Source organism: Melozone crissalis, unplaced genomic scaffold, assembly GCF_028551555.1.
Source record: "Melozone crissalis strain CALT ecotype California unplaced genomic scaffold, PUWL_Pcris_2 ptg000063l_1, whole genome shotgun sequence".
NCBI classification, from domain to species: Eukaryota; Metazoa; Chordata; class Aves; order Passeriformes; family Passerellidae; genus Melozone; species Melozone crissalis.
The window spans coordinates 15,080,510-15,103,019 of NW_026535841.1; the positions used below are offsets into that span (position 1 = coordinate 15,080,510).

Genomic DNA, 22,510 nt, shown 5'->3' on the forward strand with positions numbered 1-22,510 from the left:
AAAATACTTACATGTAATTATTTTTATTAAAACACGAAGCAAAGCAGCAACTGCAGAAGATTTTTCCTAACTTTGTGCAGCTGTGAGGACACCGGTGAGATGAGGAGTGCCTCAGTTTCCCCTGCTCGGTACAGAAAAAGTAAAACCAATCCCTGGGAGCGCCGTGCGATTGCAATCAGTGATTTAAAGCTTTCTTCGGACAGAGTACAACATGAGTTTGTTGTTTTTTAATAAACAGGTGTCAGGTGTTAGGTGTTGTTTTTAATAAACAGGTGTCGGATTTTGGAGGTGTTGTTTTTTTTTTAATAAACAGGTGCCAGGTGTTGTTTTTAATAAACAGGTGTCGGATTTTGGAGGTGTTGTTTTTAATAAACAGGTGCCAGGTGTTTTCAATAAGCAGGTGTCGGGTTCCAGGGTGTTTGAGCTGCAGGTGCTGGGCTGGGTGTGGCCGCGATCGCTCCCAGGTGCGGATTTTGGGGAGCTCCCTCCGTGCCGGGGCTGGGGCCGCTCCCAGCGGCGGGACAGGGACAGGAATGGACAGAAATGGATATAAATGGGCAGAAATGGCCAGGAATGGATCGGAACGGGCAGGAACGGGAAGGGCAGGGTGGGACGGGGCCGGAGGGCAGCGCTGACATCAGCGCGGGCTGCGGAAGCGGCGTGAGCGGGACGGGCGGGATCGCGCCGCTCCTTTCGGCCCCTTTCGGCTCATTTCAGCCCGTTTCAGCCCATTTCAGCCCGTTTCAGCCCATTTCAGCCCGTTTGAGCCCAACTGGAGCCATCAGAGAGTTTTCCCGGGGTCACAGGCAGCGCCTCCGAGCTCGGGGGCGAGCGGAGCGGCGGGAAGCGCAGAGCGCGGACAGAAAGTCACAAACGAGATCTTTTCGGCTCGTTTCGGACCATTTCGGGTAATTTCAGCCCATTTCGGACCATTTGAACCCACCTGGGAGCCATCAAGGAGTTTTCCCCGGGGTCACAGGGAGCGCCTGTTCCTGCTCGGAGCCAGCGGAGCTACCGGGAGCAGAGAGCGCGGACAGAAAGTTACAAACGAGATCTTTTCGGCTCGTTTCGGCCCATTTCGGATCATTTCAGCCTATTTCAGCCCATTTCGACCCACCTGGGAGCCATCAAGGAGTTTTCCCGGGGTCACAGGGAGCGCCTGTTCCTGCTCGGAGCCAGCGGAGCTACCGGGAGCAGAGAGCGCGGACAGAAAGTTGTAGATAAGATCTTTTCGGCCCATTTTGGCTCATTTCAGCCCATTTCGACCCACCTGGGAGCCATCAAGGAGTTTTCCCGGGGTCACAGGGAGCGCCTGTTCCTGCAGCGCCTCGGAGCGAGCGGAGCTGGGGAGGAGCGCAGATCACGGACAGAAAGTTGCAGATAAGATCTTTTCGGCTCTTTTCGGCCCATTTCGGCTCATTTCAGACCATTTCAGACCATTTCAGCCCGTTTGACCCGCCTGGGGGCGGACAGGGAGTTTCCCCGGGGTCTCTCCCTCGCAGCGAGCGGAGCTGGAGCGCAGCCCGCGGACACAAAGTTCAACCCGGATCTTTTCTCTTTTGGCAATAGAGGTGTTGGGCTCCTTGCCACGGGACAGCACAGCTCCGGCGCTTGCCGCGCGTTTCTGTGAGTTTTCCTCCGGTCGCGGGAGTTTATTCGGAGTTAAATGAAGATACCGAGGGGTGAAGCAAGAAAACAGCGCTCGGAGGGTCTGCGAGGACATTTTGCCAGCGCTGAAGGGATGGACCTTTTGAACCTGCATGGAAAATGTCCCTTTTGATACCAAAAGTCGCAAAGGAAAACTTATGATTGGAACCTTGCAGGAGTTTGAGTTCAGCTCTACTTTTAGCCTTGCACAGACCATGGAGAGTTTGTTACCGCTGCTCTGTTGCCATTATTCCTTGCTGATTTTATTTCAGCAGAAATACCAGGTAATGCTGTGAACCCCCGCAGTGCCGAGGGGTGTTTGGGCTCCTCGCAGCGGTTCTGCCCGCCCGTGTCTCACTGTGCGCTGTTTTCTGTGCAGGTGTACGGGAACCATTCCCAGCTCCCCAAACACCCAGGTAAGGAACGCTCTGCTTCCATTTTCTGAAAACGTGCTTGAGTATTTATTGGCTTTTTTTGCAGTTTGTGGGGGTTTTTTTATTCCCTTAGTACCCCAAAGAAGCTGAGCCCTTGTTTGAGTGCCAGCTTGTATTAAAAATGCGATATCCAAAGTGTCAGGCTGTCCCAGGCGTTTTGAATTCAGCACCCCACCCACGGAATATTCTGGACGCAAACACGTTTGGAGAAAAATGCCTTCTATTTGATACGTGGGAAATCCTATCCTCACTTTCCTGAGTGTGAGTTTCCGAGTCAGATCTCTGCACAGAATGTTTTCCTTTCCCCCCATGTTCAGCGTTTTTGGTTCAGTGCTGAACACTTGGATGTGCCAGTTTGTTCACTTTGCTGTTCCCTGGCACAGCTTCAGCTCCTCTCCCCTCCTCCCAGCCTCGCACTCGGGTTTAAATCAGTCACAGAGCAGATTAAGGATTTCTCATCTGTTTCCAATGTGAAAAACTCCCTGAGAGCTCGGAAGGGTTTGTGTGTGCAACTGCAGAATTCCTCCGTTTATATAAATAGTTTAACCTCAAGCCTCGTGGTGGTGTGCAAGTACAGCTTTACTGCTTTGCCAGCCCCTGGGGTGCCTTTTTCGGCTGTGACCACATGTAATTACTCTCGAGTGAAAGGCAGAGCGGTGGGGAGAGGCCGCGTCTGTTGGGGCAGTAATTAATGGCTTCTGCTGCACCGAAAAAAGAGAGTCCCATTTCCTAAAAACGAGCGTCTGTGGCCTCTGGCTGGTGGAACAAAGGGGAAACGCTGCTGCCCCGGGTGGGGGGCGCCACGGGCTGGCTTTGGGGTGCTGGCTTTGGGGTGCAGGGATGGGTGCAGGGATGGGTGCAGGCTTTGCTGCAGGAATGGGTGCAGGGTTTGGGGTGCGGGCTTTGCTGCAGGGATGGTGCTGGGTTTGGAACCAGCCCTGGGGTCTCTCCTGGTCGGTGTCACTGCCTCTGAAAGGATTTTACATTCAGGACAAACAGGTGCTTGATCCAGAGGCCTCAGGTGAGTTGGGGTTGCCTGGAATTTTCAGATTTTGTTTTGTGCGGGTTTCTGTGCTCCAAGGCTGCAGTGCCCTCTCCTCTCAGTGCCAGCTGTGCCCTTCTCTGCCCCCCGGGCCCCCAGAGGGGATGGAGATCCACAGAACCCCTTTTCCCTCCCATTTCCATCCCATGGGACGTCTTGTCTGTGCTCTGCTCCCCTCCCGAGGGAAAGCCTCTATGGCGACGGCAAACACTGAGTTAGGTGGGCTAAGAATAGAGCCTGGATTAATGAACTCAGTTATGAATCATTTGTTAGATATCTCTGGTGTGGCTGGCTTTGGGAGCCAGTCTGAGCAGTTCTCGTACCCTCACAAGATGCAGAACTCGGAGTCCTGTTTGCTCAGACCTGCAATTGCCTCTTGTGAAGTTTAGCAATTTTATCAACTTTGCACTCAAAATAAAAAAATAAATCTTAGGATTCGTCACCTCAGAAACTGCGCCATGAGGATGGAGACCGTCAAAGGGCTCTACAGGGGGGCATCAGGCACTTGATTGAAATTTTAATATCCATGATACCAAACTCTGGTGTATCCAGGGCAGGACAAGGACAGAGCAAACATCAAACAGGCCAAAGGGTTTGGTCTGCAAGGTGAGGAAAGGTGTGGGATGAGCCACAGAGGCCAAGGACGCAGCTCCCAGGGCTCTGGGCTGTCCCTGCTGCTCCAAACTTCAGGAAAATCTGGAATTATCTCAGTGGATGCTGCATTCACCAGCAGAGGTTCAGTCAGAGACTGTGACCCCTTTTAGGTGCAATTAGAAGGAGAATCAGCTGGGATTCAGAAGCAGGTTTTCTGCAGTGGCTAATCAGTGATAAGGCTTTAATCTACTCTGCTGCTCTGATTTATGGCCTCGCTTGTGTGCCACGCTTGATTTACATAAAATATTTTGGTTTACTTAACCTTCCGACCTCTTTTATGGTTATTTTCTGTGGAGACTCGTTACGCACCTCGCTGCTCTTTTAATTTAATAATCTCCTGACCTGTGTTTCTTGGAAGGGTTCAAAGTGCTGGCATCAGCCTCCCACTACTGGCCCCTGGAAGATGTGGATGGGATCCGGGAGTTCCGCGACACCAACGGAGGTACCGAGGCTGCCCTGGCACGGCAAAGGGGGATCGGCTCTGTGTGCCTGCGGGAGATGGCACAGGGATCAGCTCTGTGTGCCTGTGGGAGATGGCACAGGGATCGGTTCTGTGCCTGCGGGAGATGGCACAGGGATCAGCTCTGTGTGCCTGTGGGAGATGGCACAGGGATCGGCTCTGTGTGCCTGTGGGAGATGGCACAGGGATCAGCTCTGTGTGCCTGTGGGAGATGGCACAGGGGATCGGCTCTGTGTGCCTTTGGGAGATGGCACAGGGGGATCAGCTCTGTGCCTGTGGGAGATGGCGCAGGGGATCGGCTCTGTGTGCCTGTGGGAGATGGCGCAGGGATCAGCTCTGTGCCTGTGGGAGATGGCACAGGGATCAGCTCTGTGTGCCTGCGGGAGATGGCACAGGGATCAGCTCTGTGTGCCTGTGGGAGATGGCACAGGGATCAGCTCTGTGCCTGTGGGAGGGCAGCAGGACGTGGCACAGGGGGATCAGCTCTGTGTGCCTTTGGGAGATGGCGCAGGGATCAGTTCTGTGTGCCTGTGGGAGATGGCACAGGGGGATCAGTTCTGTGTGCCTGTGGGAGATGGCACAGGGGGATCAGCTCTGTGTGCCTGTGGGAGATGGCACAGGGGGATCAGCTCTGTGTGCCTGTGGGAGATGGCACAGGGGGATCAGCTCTGTGTGCCTGTGGGAGATGGCACAGGGGGATCAGCTCTGTGTGCCTGTGGGAGATGGCACAGGGATCAGTTCTGTGTGCCTGTGGGAGATGGCACAGGGATCAGCTCTGTGCCTGCGGGAGATGGCACAGGGATCAGTTCTGTGTGCCTGCGGGAGATGGCACAGGGATCAGTTCTGTGCCTGCGGGAGATGGCACAGGGATCAGCTCTGTGTGCCTGCGGGAGATGGCACAGGGATCAGTTCTGTGTGCCTGCGGGAGATGGCACAGGGATCAGTTCTGTGTGCCTGCGGGAGATGGCACAGGGATCAGCTCTGTGTGCCTGCGGGAGATGGCACAGGGATCAGCTCTGTGCCTGTGGGAGATGGCACAGGGATCAGATCTGTGTGCCTGCGGGAGATGGCACAGGGATCGGCTCTGTGTGCCTGTGGGAGATGGCACAGGGATCAGCTCTGTGTGCCTGTGGGAGATGGCGCAGGGATCAGCTCTGTGTGCCTGTGGGAGATGGCACAGGGATCGGCTCTGTGTGCCTGTGGGAGATGGCACAGGGATCAGCTCTGTGCCTGTGGGAGATGGCACAGGGATCAGCTCTGTGCCTGCGGGAGATGGCACAGGGGGATCAGCTCTGTGTGCCTGTGGGAGATGGCACAGGGATCGGCTCTGTGTGCCTGTGGGAGATGGCACAGGGGATCGGCTCTGTGTGCCTGTGGGAGATGGCACAGGGATCAGCTCTGTGCCTGTGGGAGGGCAGCAGGACGTGGCACAGGGGGATCGGCTCTGTGTGCCTGCAGGACACAGCACAGGGGATCAGTTCTGTGGCTCAGAGCTCGGGGTTTTCCCCAGTTAATGTGTTTGCAGGGCTCCGATGCCCAAACGACGCTGTGTTTGTGATCTCTGGTTTTTATGGAGTGTTCTCCGGGGTTTTATGGGCTGGGTGTGCGTGGCTGAGGTAATAAAGAGAGGAGTTAATGATGCGCGGAGCCATTGGGATCACGCTGTTACTGGCTGGTTTGGTGCAGGCCCCAGGGCGCTCGGGGGTCCCTGGCCGTGCCAGCAGGGCACGGAGGGGGCTCTGCTTTGGTTGGGGGGCAGTTCAATGAACGTTCATGTAGCTCTACGCAAAGAAATGAGTGAGAGGTGTCTGATGGGAGCCCACACTGTCCTATCTGCCTTTGGGAGCCTCATTATTGCAGCGTGAGCTGATAGACGTTAAATTCTTTTCCCAGCTGGGCGAAATCGGGAGAGATTTGCTGAGGCCAAGCCGTCCCTGATGAGCCAGGGTGGGGACCCAGAGGGAATGGCACTGCTGCTCTCTGGGTGGGAGGCACTGCCCTGGGCGTCCCCAGAGCTGTGGGGGTGTCCCTCCATCCCCAGGACTGAGCTGAGCTCTGCTCCTCTCAGTTTCAGGGTCCCCAGAGCTGGTTCTGCCCCACTGACACCGTGGCCAGCCCCAGATGTGCTGCTGGGCGTCCCCAGATGTGCTGCTGGGCCTCCCCAGAGCCCCCCAGTGTCCCCCAAACTTCCACCACAAATGGCAATGTCAGTCTGTGATCCGTGACTATCCAAACCCCTTCCCTGGAGAGGTGTTCAAGTGTTCTCAGCCCAAACTTTGACCTCTTTCCACAACGTTTCTGAAGGAATGGAATTGCCTGACCAGAAATAGATCTGGGCAATGTTCTGCTTCCATTAGGAGCTGATGGCACCACTCCTACTGACTGCAAGAGAATGATAATTTGGCTTACAGAAGTTGCCACATATGTTCTCTAGAAGTGTGTTAAAGTAATTTTCTGACCCTGGACTCCACGTGGTTTCAAAAAGAATGAGGAGCTCCATATCTAGCACTGTCTTGGCAATCACAGTACAACCAAGCTGTTTTGAAAATTATATATATATAAAATACAGCTCTTGGAAAAGGACAATTGATGTTAGATTGTTTCTCGAATTTAGTTTAGTTTTACTCCAGCAAAATTCAGGAATATTTCAGTGCCTTGGAAGACAGAAAGCAGAAGAGATGAAGTTCCTGGTGCTCGCAGGAGCAATCTCCTTGGATTCCTATTGCAACATGGTGACAAAGGAATTTATAAACGAGCCAGCTGCAGCACTTTGCTGAACACATGGGGTGGATTTTGTCCTGCAGTTCCTTGCAGGGGACCCCATGGCCAGAGGTGTTGGTCTCTGCAGTGCTGCATTCCCTGCAGCGCTGCCCTGGGTGCTCAGGTTCCTCCCACTTGTTTGCATTGCACCTTATCACACACAGATATCATTTCAGCTGCCTCCAGCGGGGGTTTTATCTAGCTGATATTTCACTTTGATATACAAGAAAAGTGTTCTTTATTGCTGCGAGCTACTCCAGGTGACAATTAGCTTGGTGCGGGCTCCATTCTGATTACACAACTCTTCTGTTTATTGCAGAGTCTGCCTTGTTTTTCCACTCATCATATCATGCAATTATTTTCATTCCATGTTTCTCCTCTTAAATCCTTGAAGCACCATGATCTGTCTGTCACGTTAATCCATTTTATTTGTTGAAGTCATTGTGTGTGGAGCCAGATTTATATCTCTCAAAGCATTCGTGTGCTGAGAGTGTGGCAGCAAATTAATGCTTTGGAAATCTCAGCACTAGCAGCAATTGAAAGGAAACAATCAGCTCAAAATATAGCAAATAAAAAGAAAGTGGCCGCGCTCAGGTTTTTCATCTGGCCCCTCGATTTTAATGCATTTTTATCTGGAGGGTTTTGTGTGTGTTTTTCTTTTCCTAAGAGCATTTGTCTTTTTGTTCTGCGAGCTCAGTTGGTCTAAATGCCAAATCGATGTCTCTCCATCTACTTTCATGGGCTTTTCATCAGGCTTTATTTGCCTGCCCAGGGTAAACAATTACAGTGTGCAAGACACTGTTAAATTTTCAAAATCAGAGAAAAAAAAACCAGAGCATAAAACCTTATGGCCAGACATAAAAAAGTTGGATATTTTCTGATATTTGGCTGGAGTTTCTCGTATTTTGGTTTGTGTCCGTTGCTCTGATCTGCTCTGTGGGCACAAATGAGCAGAGCCTGGCCCATTTTTCCATTTCCAGCCGGGATTTTGCAGATTTTTGTGCTCAGCACCTGAGGGGAACCTTCCTGCAGTGGCTCTGCCTTCCCTGAGCAGGTGGAGCCGGGGCGGGTTTCAGTCGGCAGATCTGAGATTTGTGCTGTGTGAGAGATATGAACTGGCCATTCATTGCTGACGGTGTTTATTCATTGTTTGCTCATTTGCCTGTTTTCTTTTGTTGTTCCACCCAGCTCTAAGAATCCACAACTTCACTGTGCTTCCTCCCCATAACTCTACCTTTGTAAATACCAATGACTCTGCCTACTCTAACTCCTCTGCAACTGTAGGTGAGGAATCTCTGGTTTTTTGTTCTGCATTGCTCAGGCGTGGATGGTTCTTGTAACCCCGGATTCAGAGTGAACTCTGGGTTCGGGTTCAAGTGGTCGTGTGGTAAATGGGTGGTATCATTATTATTGTTATTATTATTGTTATTATTAGTGTTATTATTTACTATTATTATTTACTATTATTATTTACTATTATTATTTATTATTATTATTATTATTATTATTATTATTATTATTATTATTATTATTATTTCTTCGCTGTCACACACTGCTGGAAAAGCAGCCCTGCAGTGTTACCTGCATTGCTGGGATTCTGGGAGAGGCATCCCCACGTGAATCCCATGAGAGGAAGGGCCCCAGGGATCCTCCAAAACCTAAAGAAATTAATATTGTGCTTAAAAGAAACAGAGGCGACATTTCAGAGGAACATGTGAGAGTAAGCAGGTTAATTTTTTTCTTGTCTTTCAAGGCTGAAATGGAAAAAAAGCCCTCTGGTTTTCACTGGTTTATAATGGTTTTAGAGGACATATTAAGAAAGACAAATGCAAGCAGATTGAGTGGGGTGTTGTCAGTCATGACAACTTTGATTAACATGATAGTTTATTTTGGTTTTTTGTTTGTTTGTTTTTTTTAATGAGAAGCAAATATTTATATATGTATAAAAATTAATTATTATATCAATTTTTTTAACACCCACACACAGAAACTGCCAATTCCAGGCAGGATCCTGGCAGGCTGGGAAGCAGCTGCAGCAGCTCAAAGTCCCTTAATTTCAGTAATTGCATTTGCGCTGTGTGGCTGCGATGGAGGTGTGACCTGGTGCCCGCTGTGCCTCGGGTATAGCTCACATCAAGGTGTCACAAACCCGACCTGGGGACGAGGATGGAGATGGCAAAGCTGTCATTGGGCTGCTCAGATAGGGACACTTCTACATTGCAGTACTAAACCCAGTGTGTTTTACTCTCTAACAGTAAAAGTGTGCTGGCAAGTGGGAACTCTATTAATGGTGAACTCCAAATGACCCTAATTCCTTCCAGCCCTCTCTTATCTGCTTTATAGACCATTTGCACAGTTCTCACATAATAAAGTGTGTTTAATTTGAGCATTAGAGAGACACCCCTGGCAAAGGAAGGGCTGGGGGAACAGAAATGTGTCACCTTATGGGAGCTTCCTGCAGAGGGAATTTATAATTCAGGTGCCTTGAGAAGAGCTTGGGAATGCTTGATTTACCCCATAGTACACACTCACATTTTAAAAAGGAACTAAATTTTATCTGTCAGTTAGAGGTGGGGCTTGATGGCTTCTTCCTCAAAGAAGAGGGGAAAATACCTGAAAACTGGTATTTAAATAAGGATAATTTATTATCCTTATTTATGTTTCAATGTGAAACATGAAATTCGGTGCATTGAAACATGCATTCGCTGCATTCATTGAGGAAAGGAAAATGTGTCTCATGCTGGAGCTTCCTCAGAAACAGCAATCCAACATTCTCTGCTCCCTGCAGGCATCTCAGCCCAGCAGGAGCTTTGGTTGGGGTTTTTGGTTGTGGTTTCCCATTGTCTGCATTGTAAAATCAGCCGGGACAAACAGGAAAGCTCCCCATCGTTTTCTGCGAGCTGCACTCAGACCCTGAGGGGTTCACAATGCAGCAAAGCAGCCCCAGGCTCTGTGCTGAGAGCGTCCCTGTGCTCAGGGTGGGAGAGGAGCACCAGCGCTGTTCTGTGCGAGGGAGCACCGGGAAATCACAAACAAATTACTCATTATCCCCATTGGGTAAATAGTCATTGTCCCCATTGGGTAAATTACTCGTTATCCACATTGGGTGAAGCAATTGCCTTTCCAAGGGCCAAGCGCACCCCAGCAGAGCATGTCTGAGATCCGTTTCTGTCTTTGAGTGCACTTTGTCAGGGATCTTTCATTGAGGTATTTCCCATTGAAAACGAGATTGATCACCAGCTTGCCCTTTCAAAAACTGAAAAAAGAAACACTGTTTTGTTACCTTTTAATTGGTGAAAGAATTTCTTTACTGGCTCAGCCTAACATGGTAAGACACCTCTAGGAAGGGCCTGGCATTCCAAACTGTGCAAAGCAGAAAGTTTACTCAGATTACTCTAAAATAATTATTTTTGGGTGTATGGGTTCTGTCAGTCTTAGTTAACCACGGAGCTGAGTGGGTATGAGTGCAATATGTACAAACTTGAAACGAAAGAGATGTCTGTGCGGTCTTTAAAAATACAACAATGGAAACAAGCAAAGAAACTGAACGCACAAAACTGGAACACAAAACACCAAAAAGGAAAACAACACAGAAAAGCCCTACAGTTGGACCTAGATAAACATCTGAGCTATAGCCAGCTGTTAAAATCACATTTCCAGGAAGTTTGAAGCTTTCCTTTGTGTGAATGTTAAACTGGATTTGGTTTTGCTCTAGATATTGTAGAAGGGATGGTGAACAAAGGGATTTACGTGACTGAAAAGAAAGGAGTCACCTTTCTCTTCTTTGGGAGCTACAGAAATTCCTGCATCAGTAATCCAGAGGCGTGTGGGCCTGAAGGTGAGAAACCCATTCATTGTGATTGACTTTTGCTGCCAAACTATGTTATTCAATAGTCGTTTTTTCTTTCCTCCTTGGAATGAAATCTAAAAACGAGGCTTGACACTTTGCTGACTTCTGAGACAATTGAGTGCTGATTGCTGAAACTTTAGTTTTTTCCAGCTGCAAGTTAAATTGGAGCTGGAGCTCTGTTGATTTTAAAAAGGCTGTCCTGGTTGGTGCCAGCAGATGACCTGAGCTCAGAGGCATTCCCACCGCCTGTGCTCTGCACGCTGGAGATCTTCAATTGCGCTCGGTTTTCTCATTCATTCTGCTCTCCCTCCCTTCAGGGGTGACGTTCTCCTTCTTCTGGAAGACCCAGGACCAGCAGGCCAAGCTTCTCCCTGCCTCTGGGGGCCGAGTGATCTCCAGCGGCTTCAAGATCTGCTCCAGCGAGGGCGAGGGCTCCGTGGAATTCTACACCCGGGGCAGCGCCATGATGAGGTGGAAAGCGAGCTTCAGCCCGCCGGGTAAAGTCTCTACATTTAAAAAAAGAACGATTTCTTTGCAGCATTTTGCTTTATTCCTGCAGACAGATGTGACCGTGTCCACAGGGGTTTTCAGGTGAGGGAAGAGATGAGAGTGTTGACTCCATGTTCAGAAGGCTTGATTTATTATTTTATGATGTACATTACATTAAAACTATACTAAAAAGAATAGAAGGAAAAGTTTCATCTCAGAAGGCTAGCTAAGCTAAGAATAGAAAGGAATGAATAATAAAGGTCTGTGTCTTGGACAGAGAGTCCAAGCCAATTGGGCTGTGGTTGGCCATTAATTGCAAACATCCAACATGGGCCAATCCCAGATGCACCTGTTGCATTCCACAGCAGCGGATAACCGTTGTTTACATTTTGTTCCTGAATCCTCTCACCTCCTCAGGAGGAAAAATCCTAAGAAAGGATTTTTAATGAAAAGATGTCTGTGACAACAGAGGTGGTGAGAAGAGCACAACTCAAGGAAAGAGAAGGGGATATACAAAAGCTGCAGCTTTTGGGGATATAGCTCCAGCTGCAGACACCTCTGGGCTGGAGAGCTCTCCTGGCGTGGGGAGGGAGGGGTGAGGTGCAAAAGGAAAGCAGAGATGTGCAATAGAACACTTGCCATGGCCAGCAGCCCTGGGCCAGCCTGCAGGGGTGTCTGGAGTGAGTCCTCATTGACTCCCGTGCTTCCTGCATGTCTGGGTGGGAGCAGGAGCAGAGAATGCAGGTTCACCCCGTGGCACCCCAGGGCTGCTCTCTGCTGAGTTCAGCCTTTATTTGGAAACTCTCTGACTGCTCTTTGGTGCCTTCATGATGCTGCTTCTGTTGAGTGCCATGTTTCCTGTGCCAGGCCATAGCATTAATAAACATTCTGGTATATCACATATCTCACTGCTCTGTCTAAACTGTGCCTTGCTGGGGAGCACTAATATCTACTGACTGGAACAAATGCTGGTCTTCCAGTAATGCTAATGGCATTCCATAAATATTTTCTGGCCCTAATTTGGCTGCCTGTACATTGTTAAAATTGGACTCACGGTAGCAGTTTCATAAACCTTAATGAATCAGTTCAGAAATCTTCTTTTAAGAGAAAAGCTGCAAATGGCAAGAATAATTCACACGTTTGTGGATTATCCAGTCCAAGTGAAAATGAGTATTGTGTTTTCTGGCTCTCAAGCATATCAAGGGAACGGTGAGAACTTCAGAGTGGTTTATGTGCTTGTTCTCCTGGAGTCCTTGTGCTGCTCTCTCTGGGCTGGGTTTGAGGCAGGAGTGAAGAGTGATCTTGGCCAGCAGCACTGAGCGGGGGAATTTATGGAGCTGCAGCGAGCCCGGGCTCAGGCAGGGCTGGGGGCATCCTGCCAGGCATGGGCTTCCCCAGGGGGGTGAGGATTCATGGGCACAGCACCAGCATTGCATGGCTCACCATGGCCCTGCTGGCAGCTCCATGGCAGGGAGAGTCCAACAGGGAGCTCTGGATGGAGCTGCCCCCATTCCCACTGAGCCTCTGCTGCCTTGCGGGTCCCCACTGGACCCCGTTTTGGGGGCTCTGGAGCTGCCCCAGCCCTGCTGAGCCTCTCCCTTGCAGGTCCCCACTGGACCCCGTTTTGGGGGCTCTGGAGCTGCCCCAGCCCTGCTGAGCCTCTCCCTTGCAGGTCCCTACTGGACGCACGTGCTGTTCACCTGGCGCTCGAGGGAAGGCCTGAAGGTGTACGTGAACGGCTCGCTGAGCACCACGGACCCCGAGGGGAAGGTGTTCTACGACTATGGGGACGCCAGCCCTGACCTGCTGGGCGCGGAGGGAGCGGCCCCGCGCTCGGTCAGCGGCGCCTTCGACGAGTTTGTGATCTGGGAGAGGGCGCTGAGCCCGCGCGAGGTGCGCCAGTACTTCACTGCCGCCGTGGGTGAGTGCGGCTGGGGCAGGGCTGTGAGAAACGGCTGCTCGCTTTTCACAGTTTGTGTTATAAATTAATTAACCAATTCGGTTAATAAAGAGAATTTATTCAGTATTAAAATACAATTGCAAAAAGGCCAAAGATCAGCTCGGCGCCGAGCCTGCGCACGGCGCGCCAGTGCTTCACTGCCGCCGTGGGTGAGTGGGGCCAGGCTGGGCAGAGCTGGGTGGGCAGGACACCTGTGAGAAACAGCTGCTCACTTTTCATAGTTTGTGTTATAAATGAATTAGCCAATTTGATTAACAAGGAGAATTTATTCAGTATTAAAATACAATCATAAAATGGGCACAAGCAAAGATCAGATTGCACGAGGTGCACCAGTGCTTCACTGCCGCCGTGGGTGAGTGGGGCTGGGGCAGGGCACCTGTCAAAAAAGGCTGCTCACTTTTCATAGTTTTCAATCTTTAAAAGGTTTATTATGCTCTGCTCATGGTGGAAAAAATGCTTTTGCATTTGGCTGCTGTGTCTTTGACAACAGTGGAGGGTTACTATAACACCGTCCACTCCAGCTGCCATTATTCATCCTCTGTGATTAATGCAGCTCCACAGAAATGTTCTGCTGCCAAACCCCAGAGCAGCAGCTTTTCACATTGCCCCCATTCATCAATATGTGTGCCCTGTCCCACTGCCAGGGAGGGATGGCTTAAATAAACACAGGGAGACCCCTTTTTAACCCCTTTTTAACCCCTGTGCGCCCAGCACTGCCCTCTGACGGACTGGGAAGGTCCTCCCGGGGAATCAGATCCTGCTCCCTGTCCTTCCCTCTGGGCTGTGCTGAGGGGTCTCTGGGCCCCAAATCTGATTCTGCACATCAGTGCTGGAGCTCCCTTCTGAAACCCTCCTGGCCCTCCCATTCTGCCAATTCCAGATTTTTCCAGAGCTGTGCAGAATTCTGCCTGCATCCCACCCTTAATCCCTGCTGGTTTTCGGGAGGCTGCATCCCAAACTCCTTGATTTGTGCCTTGAGATGCTCATGCCGTGAGCACCTGTGACTTTACTGCAATTTCCATGGCATTAATTGCTCTGTTGATGGGGTTTTCTCCTAAACTCCTGGTTCCACAAGTTTTTTAGTGTCATGTGGAACTATCAGAATGCTGTGAAAAATAAATGTATGCCTCTTAATTGAAAGTGAAGCTGGATGTGTATTTTCCAGGGGCTTAGGAATTCAAATGTAAAGGGATGCCAGGTATGTATTTTTTTTAATTAGACAGAAGAACTCCAAGCCAACATTGCTTTAATGTGATCAGGTGTTTTGGAGCACTTGGGAAATGTGGCAATTTAATTTTTGGCTTTTCTCTTTAAAATAATAGACTGATTGGATTTTATAAAATTTCCCACTTAATGTATGAAATTAGAATATTCTCAGAGGAAGCAATGGGTATTACAATAGTAATGAACATAAGTAGAAAGGCTATGATATCTATTTATTGATTTTGGGGGATTTCTAGCAGGGTTGAAGCAGGGTAATGTGGTTTGACATAAGCAAATAGAATAGTCTGGTTTTTAATTGAGTGAATGTTCATGTTCCTTTTGGATCTGAGAAATGGGTCCTGTGCATGCAGCTAGTGTTGGATTGAGATTCCACACCCCTGGCAAATAATAACTCTTGCTCAGATGCAGATTAGAAGAAAATTTGATTTCTCTATCACAAGGCTGTGTGGCTACAGTACTGGAAATAAATAAAATCCACAGAACAGCAAATCTGCTGCTTTCAGTTGGAACTGATCCAGCCTGAGGTGGGAATTTATATATAAAATTATGTATCCGATATAAGAAATCCAGATTTGTAACGGCCTCATTTGTGTTTGCATTTCCCCAGGTGTGCAAGTCCTGCTCTCCTCAACGCTGCCCTGGTCTGTGATGACAACCACGACAAGCCCTGTGGTAGGACAGAGCTCAGACTCTTTTCCATAAAGGCAGAACGTGCATAAATCAGAGTTACACACCCTCCTCCCTGCCTGATTTCTCTTAATGGCACTTACTTTCATGCCTCAATTATAAATGCTTTTGGACATGCATGGGCAGAAGTTTTGGCCGCTGTGGGAAGGTGGGAACACAAAGGAAGTTCCCTGTTAAATGAAATATTTACTATATTAAATAATGAAAAAAAGTAGCAACTTATGAAGTATTGCTATTAACTTTGAAAATACAAGAGGCTAAAATTTTGATAATGTTCCTTTTCCTTCCCTCCTTGGGCCCGTGCAGATAATCTGGGATATTCTGTGCTGATTTCTGGCCCTGCTGAGGGCAGCACAGATAATTTGGTGTATGTTGTATGTCTGTTGAGGGCAGTATGGGTAACCTGGTCTCTCCTGTGCCGTTCTCTGCCCTGCTGGGATGCAGTATGGGTAACCTGGTCTCTCCTGTGCCGTTCTCTGCCCTGCTGGGATGCAGTATGGGTAACCTGGTCTCTCCTGTGCCGGTTTCTGTCCCTTGCAGCTCCCCACGGACGCGTACCAGCCGGTCCTGGCGGCGCTGAGCCGGCACAGGGGCAGCTCCCCCTCGGCCCTGTCCCTGCTGGGGCACCTGCAGAACGTGTCCTGCAGCCTGCCCAGCCACGCCCTGGCGCAGCACACGGCCCTGAGCCTGGCACAGGTGAGTGGGGCCCAGGTGAGCCCCAGGTGAGCCTGGCATGCCCAGGGCAGCTTGGGAAGCCTCTGCTCCCTGCAGACACCCCCTGTGAAAGAGCTGTGGCTCTTTAGGGAGCAGCAGGAGTTGGGCAGAGCTGAAACGTCTCTCCAAACGTCTGAAATCTCCCTGGAGATGTCGCTTTATGCCTCTGCACCCATCCTGAGCAAGGAAGGCGCCGAGGGGCTGGGTCTCCTCTCCCAAACGACAAGGACAAGAGGAAACGGCCTCAGGTGGTGCCAGGGGAGATTTCAGCTGGATTTTAGGGTAAAATCCTTCCCTGAAAGGGCTTCAAGCACTGGGGCAGCCTGCCCAGGGAGATGGTGGAGTCGCTGTCCCCTCTGAAATGGGCTGAAGGAATTTGTTTTGTCCAAGCCAATGCACAGATGGGAAAAAGCAAGCAGGTGTTTTCTGCAGGGTGAGCTGAGAACAGGGGCCGTGTGCCACTAACATAAAGGTATAACATAACTAACATAAAGTTATAACATAACTAACATAAAGTTATAGCATGACTAACATAAAGTTATAACAGAGTGCAGGAAAGCCATGGGCACTAACATACAGTTATAACATAACTAACATAAAGTTATAACAGTGCTGGAAAGCGATGGGCGTCTAATTCCCTGATTTCAGCCAAGCCATTATTGCAGAGATCAGCTCTGGCCCCGCTGCTGATTGTTCCCCTGAGCCCGAGGGTAATTCCAGAGTGACAAGGGCGCTTTATTCAGACAAAAAATACAAATAAACCCTCTGCAAACCACAGCGACAGCGACTGAGAGACTGCGTGGAAAGCTTAGCATTTGCAAACTCTAAAGCTTGGATTTCACGGATCACAGTGTAATATGCAGCAGCAAAAGCCCTTCTGAAAAGCCCTAATTCGTTGTTTCCTTTGTTTTCCCGGGATATTTCCGTGTGCTCTGGCTGCAGAGGGAGCAGCATCCTGCCCGTGCCTGCTCCCCATCACTGCAGTCCCTGCTGGCGCTGCTCTGGGCGCCACCACAGCCATTTGCAGGCAGAAATTGGGCCGTGATTATCCTCAGCAGAGCTATTTTGGGACGCAAATACGAGAGTCTGATCATACAGAGCAGCCCGTCATTTGCCTGATTGATGTGGGGCTCTGCATTGTCTGCAGCTAATTCTGAGAGACAGGCGCCGAGGTTTTCTGTGCAGTTATCTCTGCCTGATCGTGCACGCCTCACAGCGCCAGGAAATTTGATTTAAGTGACGTGCAATAAACTCTCTGATTACTGACACACGTTATAATGAATCGCTTCTGACAAGTCTGACTTGGGTTTGTTGTGTGGTGTCTTCCACATCTCACCGTGTGGAATGACTATTATCATTCTGTGAAGGCTTTTGAATGGATGAGTTTGAGCTGGAAATGTGGGTTTTCCTTTTTGATTTTCTGTGCAGTTTCTGTGCTCCCTTTTCCCCTTGCATGCCAGCAGGACTGTGTCGCAGACATCTTTTCATGAAAATCTTTTTCTTGGCATTTTTTCTTCCTGACAAGCTGTGAAGCCTCAGAGACCAAATGCAAACAATGGTTATCTGCTGCTGTGGGATGCAACAGGTGCATCTGTGATTGGTCTCATGGGGTTGTTTGTGATTAATGGCCAACCACGCTGCAATGGGAGTGGGCTTGGCATCCTAACATGGACCTGAGAAAATCCTGGCAGAGATCTGCCCTGCCAGGAGATGTAGCTGGTCAATAAGTAATCGAGTTTTGTTTGTCTTTCAGGCGTTTTTGAAAGCTATTGAAGACTTCCTGTTGCTGTCTGACTGGATTGATGGACCAGAGGTAAGAGAAACGGGCTCAGATTGGTGATTCCCCTCAGCTGCACAAATCCTCATGATGGCAACTGAAATGATTGCCACTATTACTTCTCTTTTTGGCACTATGACTTATTTTATCATCTGTCACTGATGAAAGACCTGCAGGGTGAATCCAGAAATTTCCTGAGTTTTTTGCTTGAATGTTAAAAACCCACAGATTTCAGGAAAGAGAGCTTTTAAACTGAGAGAAGGAGAAGCTAAAGCACAGGGAGGTCTCATTGAAGCCTAAAATGCTTTTGAGACCAAAGGATGTCTAATTGATTTAAGTTCTTAGTGTCAGATCCTTGCTCATCTCTGGTGTAAATGGATTTCAGATAAAACAGGTTTCCTTTTCACTGGAACATGCATTAATGGTGAGATTTCATGAATCAAGTTTCTTCCTGGAGCGTTAAAGTTGCCTTTATGCTGAGGAGCATTTGAATAAAGATGAAAGAAAGGCTGAGCTGCAGCGTCTCAGCTGGTGCTCCGAGAAAGACCCAGTGCCAATCTTTAGATATTGTCAGGAACAATTCTGGCCAGTTGTGGCCTCATCCTGCTGAGTGCTGAGTGCAGCTGGCTGTGGAGCTGTGGGGCAGCTCTCCTTCGGCTGCTCCATAAACAGCATTTTGGGAATTGCACTCCATCCTGCTGAGTGCAGCTGGCTGTGGAGCTGTGGGGCAGCTCTCCTTCGGCTGCTCTGCAAATGTGCCCGTGCTCACAGGGGTCCCAGGGTGAGGGAAGAGATGAGGATCTGACTCCATGTTTCACAAGGCCGATTTATTGTTTTATGATATATATTACATTAAAACTACACTAAAAGAATAGAATGAAGGATTTCATCAGAAGGCTGGCTAAGAACAGAAAAGGAAAGAATGGTAACAAAGGTTTGTTGCTCAGCTCTCTGTCCAAGCCAGCTGGGCTGTTATTGGCCATTAATTACAAACAACCAATCCCAGATACACCTGTTGCATTCCACAGCAGCAGATAACCATTGTTTACATTTTGTTCCTGAGGCCTCTCAGCTTCTCAGGAGGGAAAACCCTAAGGAAAGGATTTTCCATAAAAGATGTCTGCGACATACGAACGCTTTGGGAATTACACTCTGGGTGGCCTCGGTTTGGGTGACGCCTTCTCCAGGGAGGGTGGGAGCCCCTGGGCTGGGCTCAGTCCCTGCTGACCCGTGTCCGTCTGTCTGTCCCTGCTCACCCGTGTCTGTGTGTCCGTCCCCCCGCAGAGCCCCGCCGTGCTCAGCAGCCTGATCTACACCATCGACACGGTGCTGGCTCACCTGTCCCTGCACCTGGAGGGGAACTCGCTGCCTCTGACCCTCGAGGGCTCCTCGCCCGTGGCAGGTGGGGCTGCACAGCTGGCACAGCTGGTGGGGCTGGCACAGCTGGTGGGGCTGGCACAGCTGGCACAGCTGGTGGGGCTGGCACAGCTGGCACAGGTGGGGCTGGCACAGGTGGGGCTGGCACAGCTGGCACAGCTGGTGGGGCTGGCACAGCTGGCACAGGTGGGGCTGCACAGCTGGCACAGCTGCACAGGTGGGGCTGGCACAGCTGGTGGGGCTGGCACAGCTGCACAGCTGGCACGGCTGGCACAGCTGGCAGGGCTGGCACAGGTGGGGCTGCACAGCTGGCACAGCTGGCACTGCTACTCCTCTTCTCCTGAACCCCTGGGCCTGAGCCCTCCTTGCCAGCACACACACAGCTCCTCATCCCTCTGAGCAATGCCAAGCTGAGTTTCACTTGTCACTGGAGGCGATGGGCTCTGGCTGTGCCTGGGCTTCCCCGGGGCTGTTTGGGGAGGATTCAGAATCAGGGTTACGTGTGAAGGGTTCAGTAATGCTGTGCTAATGGAGTTAAAGGGCCTGGAGCTCATGTGCAGCCCCTGGAGCTTTGGGTGCTACAAAACCTTCATCTTTGCAGTGCTTTTCCAAGAGACTGAAAATGATAGGAATAGTCTTGACCTTTTTGGAGAATTTTATTTTACTGCGGGTTAGCATCTTGGCGCCTTAATTTGATCTGCACCTTTGGATGCTGCAGGTGTCAGAGGAGTTAAATCTGCTCTGGCTGCCTGCGCTGCCTTTTGAGCCTCCTCTGAGGGCTGAATAACCTGAGCAGCCCCAGGGGCAGGAGTGCTGCTGGGGGGGCTCTGAGCTCTGCCCTGGGGGGCTCTGAGCCTGTTCTGGGGTTTAATACAGGAATATCGAAACGGCTGCAGCAGCTCAGGGAGGGCAGGTTAGGCAGGCAGGGGGTGCAGGGGCTGTGCTGATGTTTCTGTCTGGCTGCCCCACAGATTATGCTGTGGTCAAAATGCTCCCTCAGAGCCTGAACGTGTCCCACTATCGGTTCCCATCCCGGGGGCAGAGCTACATCTCCATTCCCAGCGAGGCTTTCCATGGAAAAGGTAAGGAGGAGATTAAACAGAGAGCTGCACCCGTGTGCACAGGGTGCCCAAAATGACTTTGCTGTAGGACAGCTTTTGGTTCGCTCTGTTTTCCCAGGTAACTGATTTGATCCCTGTGGATTGCACCGAGGCTGAGGAAGCAGCAGCAGCCCTGTCAGGCTAACGAGCAATTAATGTGGTGCAGTTTTCATACTAATTGGATTAATATTGAATAATGGGGCTGAGCTACAGAGACCGAAGCCATTTAATTCTGACACATTTTTACATCAGAGAAACCATAATTTCGTAATTATTCTTTTATAATTATCTGAACTGGTTATTTTTAAGAAATTCTAGGATGTCAGGTCAGGTATTACCTATCCCTTCATGCAAAATTGGTCTTTTGTCTAAAATTAAACTGTAAAATGAGAGGTTTCAGCAATAGCAGCTACAGGAACAGAATGAAGATACAGACTACACTCATGGCAAAAAGGCAGAGCTCAGAAATCCATACCTATGCAAAAATTTTAAAATCCCCAAAAGAAGCATGGCTAAAATCTGCACCTTTAGTCAAGACTCTGAAATAGCAATGTTAATTATCTGTGCTTTACTCAGAGGTTGAAGGAACCCATCTACTTCCATTCTCAAATCTGTGAAAATGTGACTTGTGTGCCCCAAATTCCAGCCCACAGAATTCACCCACCCAGAGCTTTTCTGCAGCCACCTCTGCAGAGGGGTGGTCGGTCCCTGCTCCATGAAGTGCAAAGTTAGCTGAAAATAACCTGCAGTGAGGAATTCCCTGCTAATTACTGACCTGTCTGCCTGATTGGGGGTGGCAGCTTTGTTTCTCTGCACTGGCTGCAGACTGCAAGTCCTCCCAGGTTTGAGTAACTGTAATTGCAAACCAACTTGGAATGCCAAAAATAGCATGTGAGGGGAGTTTCTCCCTTTCCCACTTCTGCAGCTCCTCACCATACGGGTTTTCTTTGATTTTCCAGACCGTTGTCATGCTTTCTTTTAATGTAATATATATCATAAAATAACAAATCAAACCTTGTGAAACACGGAGTCAGATCCTCGTCCCTTCCCTCACCCTCAGACCCCTGTGAGCACGGTCACAGGGCAGGGCTGGGCAAGGCTGGGCAAGGCTGGGCTCCCAGGGAACAGGGGCTGCAGCCCTGGAAGGGTTCTCCTGCTGCAGTAACCCTGTTCCCTCTCCCTGTTCTGAGCAATGACCCTGTTCTGGGGTATAGCCCTGCTCCCTGTCCCTGTTATAGGGTATAACCCTGTTCCCTGTCCCTGTTCTGGGGTATAACCCTGTTCTGGGGTATAACCCTGCTCCCTGTCCCTGTTATAGGGTATAACCCTGTTCCCTCTCCCTGTTCTGGGGTATAACCCTGTTCCCTGTCCCTGTTCTGAGCAATGACCCTGTTCTGGGGTATAGCCCTGCTCCCTGTCCCTGTTATAGGGTATAGCCCTGTTCCCTGTCCCTGTTCTGGGGTATAACCCTGTTCTGGGGTATAACCCTGTTCCCTGTCCCTGTTATAGGGTATAGCCCTGCTCCCTGTCCCTGTTCTGGGGTATAACCCTGTTCCCTGTCCCTGTTCTGAGCAATAACCTTGTTCTGGGGTATAACCCTGTTCCCTGTCCCTGTTATAGGGTATAGCCCTGCTCCCTGTCCCTGTCCCGGGGTATAACCCTGTTCCCTGTCCCTGTTCTGAGCAATAACCTTGTTCTGGGGTATAACCCTGTTCCCTGTCCCTGTTCTGGGGAATTAACCCTGTTCCCTGTCCCTGTTCCCTCTCCACAGGCTGCATCACCATCGTGGGCCTGCTCTACCACAGCATGCATCGCTTCTTTAACAACATCAACCCCGAGGACACCAGGTGAGTGCCTGAGCCCTGCAGCAGGTGCCAGCCTGTTCCTTGCTGGGTGACACCTGCAGCAGGTGCCAGCCTGTTCATTGCTGGATGATACCTGGGCATACCTGCAGCAGGTGCCAGCCTGTTCCTTGCTGTGGGGATACCTGGGGACACCTGCAGCAGGTACCAGCCTGTTCCTTGCTGGGTGACACCTGCAGCAGGTACCAGCCTGTGCTGACACCTGGGCACAGCCCTGTCCTTATCACCTGGGAACAAACGACAAGCCACAACCCTGCCTCTGCAGGGCTGAGGCTGTGCACTCATTGACCAGGCAGGGATTGAATTTGCACTGCATGGTTTATTTTAGGTGGCAATAAAATAGATTCCATAGCGACATATTTGTCTTTCCTTGTCTTCTCCTTCCACTCATCAGCTGTGGTACTAGAATTTCATAATTTAACCTGTCTCCTACAAGGAAATAGCATTTTTTTCTCCTAATCCTAGAGACCCAT

General features: G+C 50.0%; 1 protein-coding gene across 2 annotated transcripts in view; it reads left to right on the plus strand.

Moving 5' to 3' along the window:
• Positions 1-1,847: 1,847 nt before the first annotated feature.
• The window catches only part of ADGRD1 (adhesion G protein-coupled receptor D1), a 110,065-nt gene continuing 89,402 nt past the window's right edge, over positions 1,848-22,510 (plus strand). Inside the window, exons 1-13 of one of the 2 annotated variants that reach the window (XM_054288934.1) lie at positions 1,848-1,931; positions 2,027-2,063; positions 4,136-4,219; positions 8,186-8,281; positions 10,713-10,835; positions 11,165-11,344; positions 13,009-13,257; positions 15,128-15,192; positions 15,748-15,903; positions 17,675-17,734; positions 18,983-19,100; positions 20,047-20,157; positions 21,947-22,022. In XM_054288934.1, the coding sequence (XP_054144909.1) occupies positions 1,863-1,931; positions 2,027-2,063; positions 4,136-4,219; positions 8,186-8,281; positions 10,713-10,835; positions 11,165-11,344; positions 13,009-13,257; positions 15,128-15,192; positions 15,748-15,903; positions 17,675-17,734; positions 18,983-19,100; positions 20,047-20,157; positions 21,947-22,022 (1,424 nt within the window). In that variant the 5' untranslated portion in view covers positions 1,848-1,862. The remainder of the gene's footprint in view (positions 1,932-2,026; positions 2,064-4,135; positions 4,220-8,185; positions 8,282-10,712; positions 10,836-11,164; positions 11,345-13,008; positions 13,258-15,127; positions 15,193-15,747; positions 15,904-17,674; positions 17,735-18,982; positions 19,101-20,046; positions 20,158-21,946; positions 22,023-22,510) is intronic. The other variant, XM_054288935.1, reaches the window with a different exon arrangement.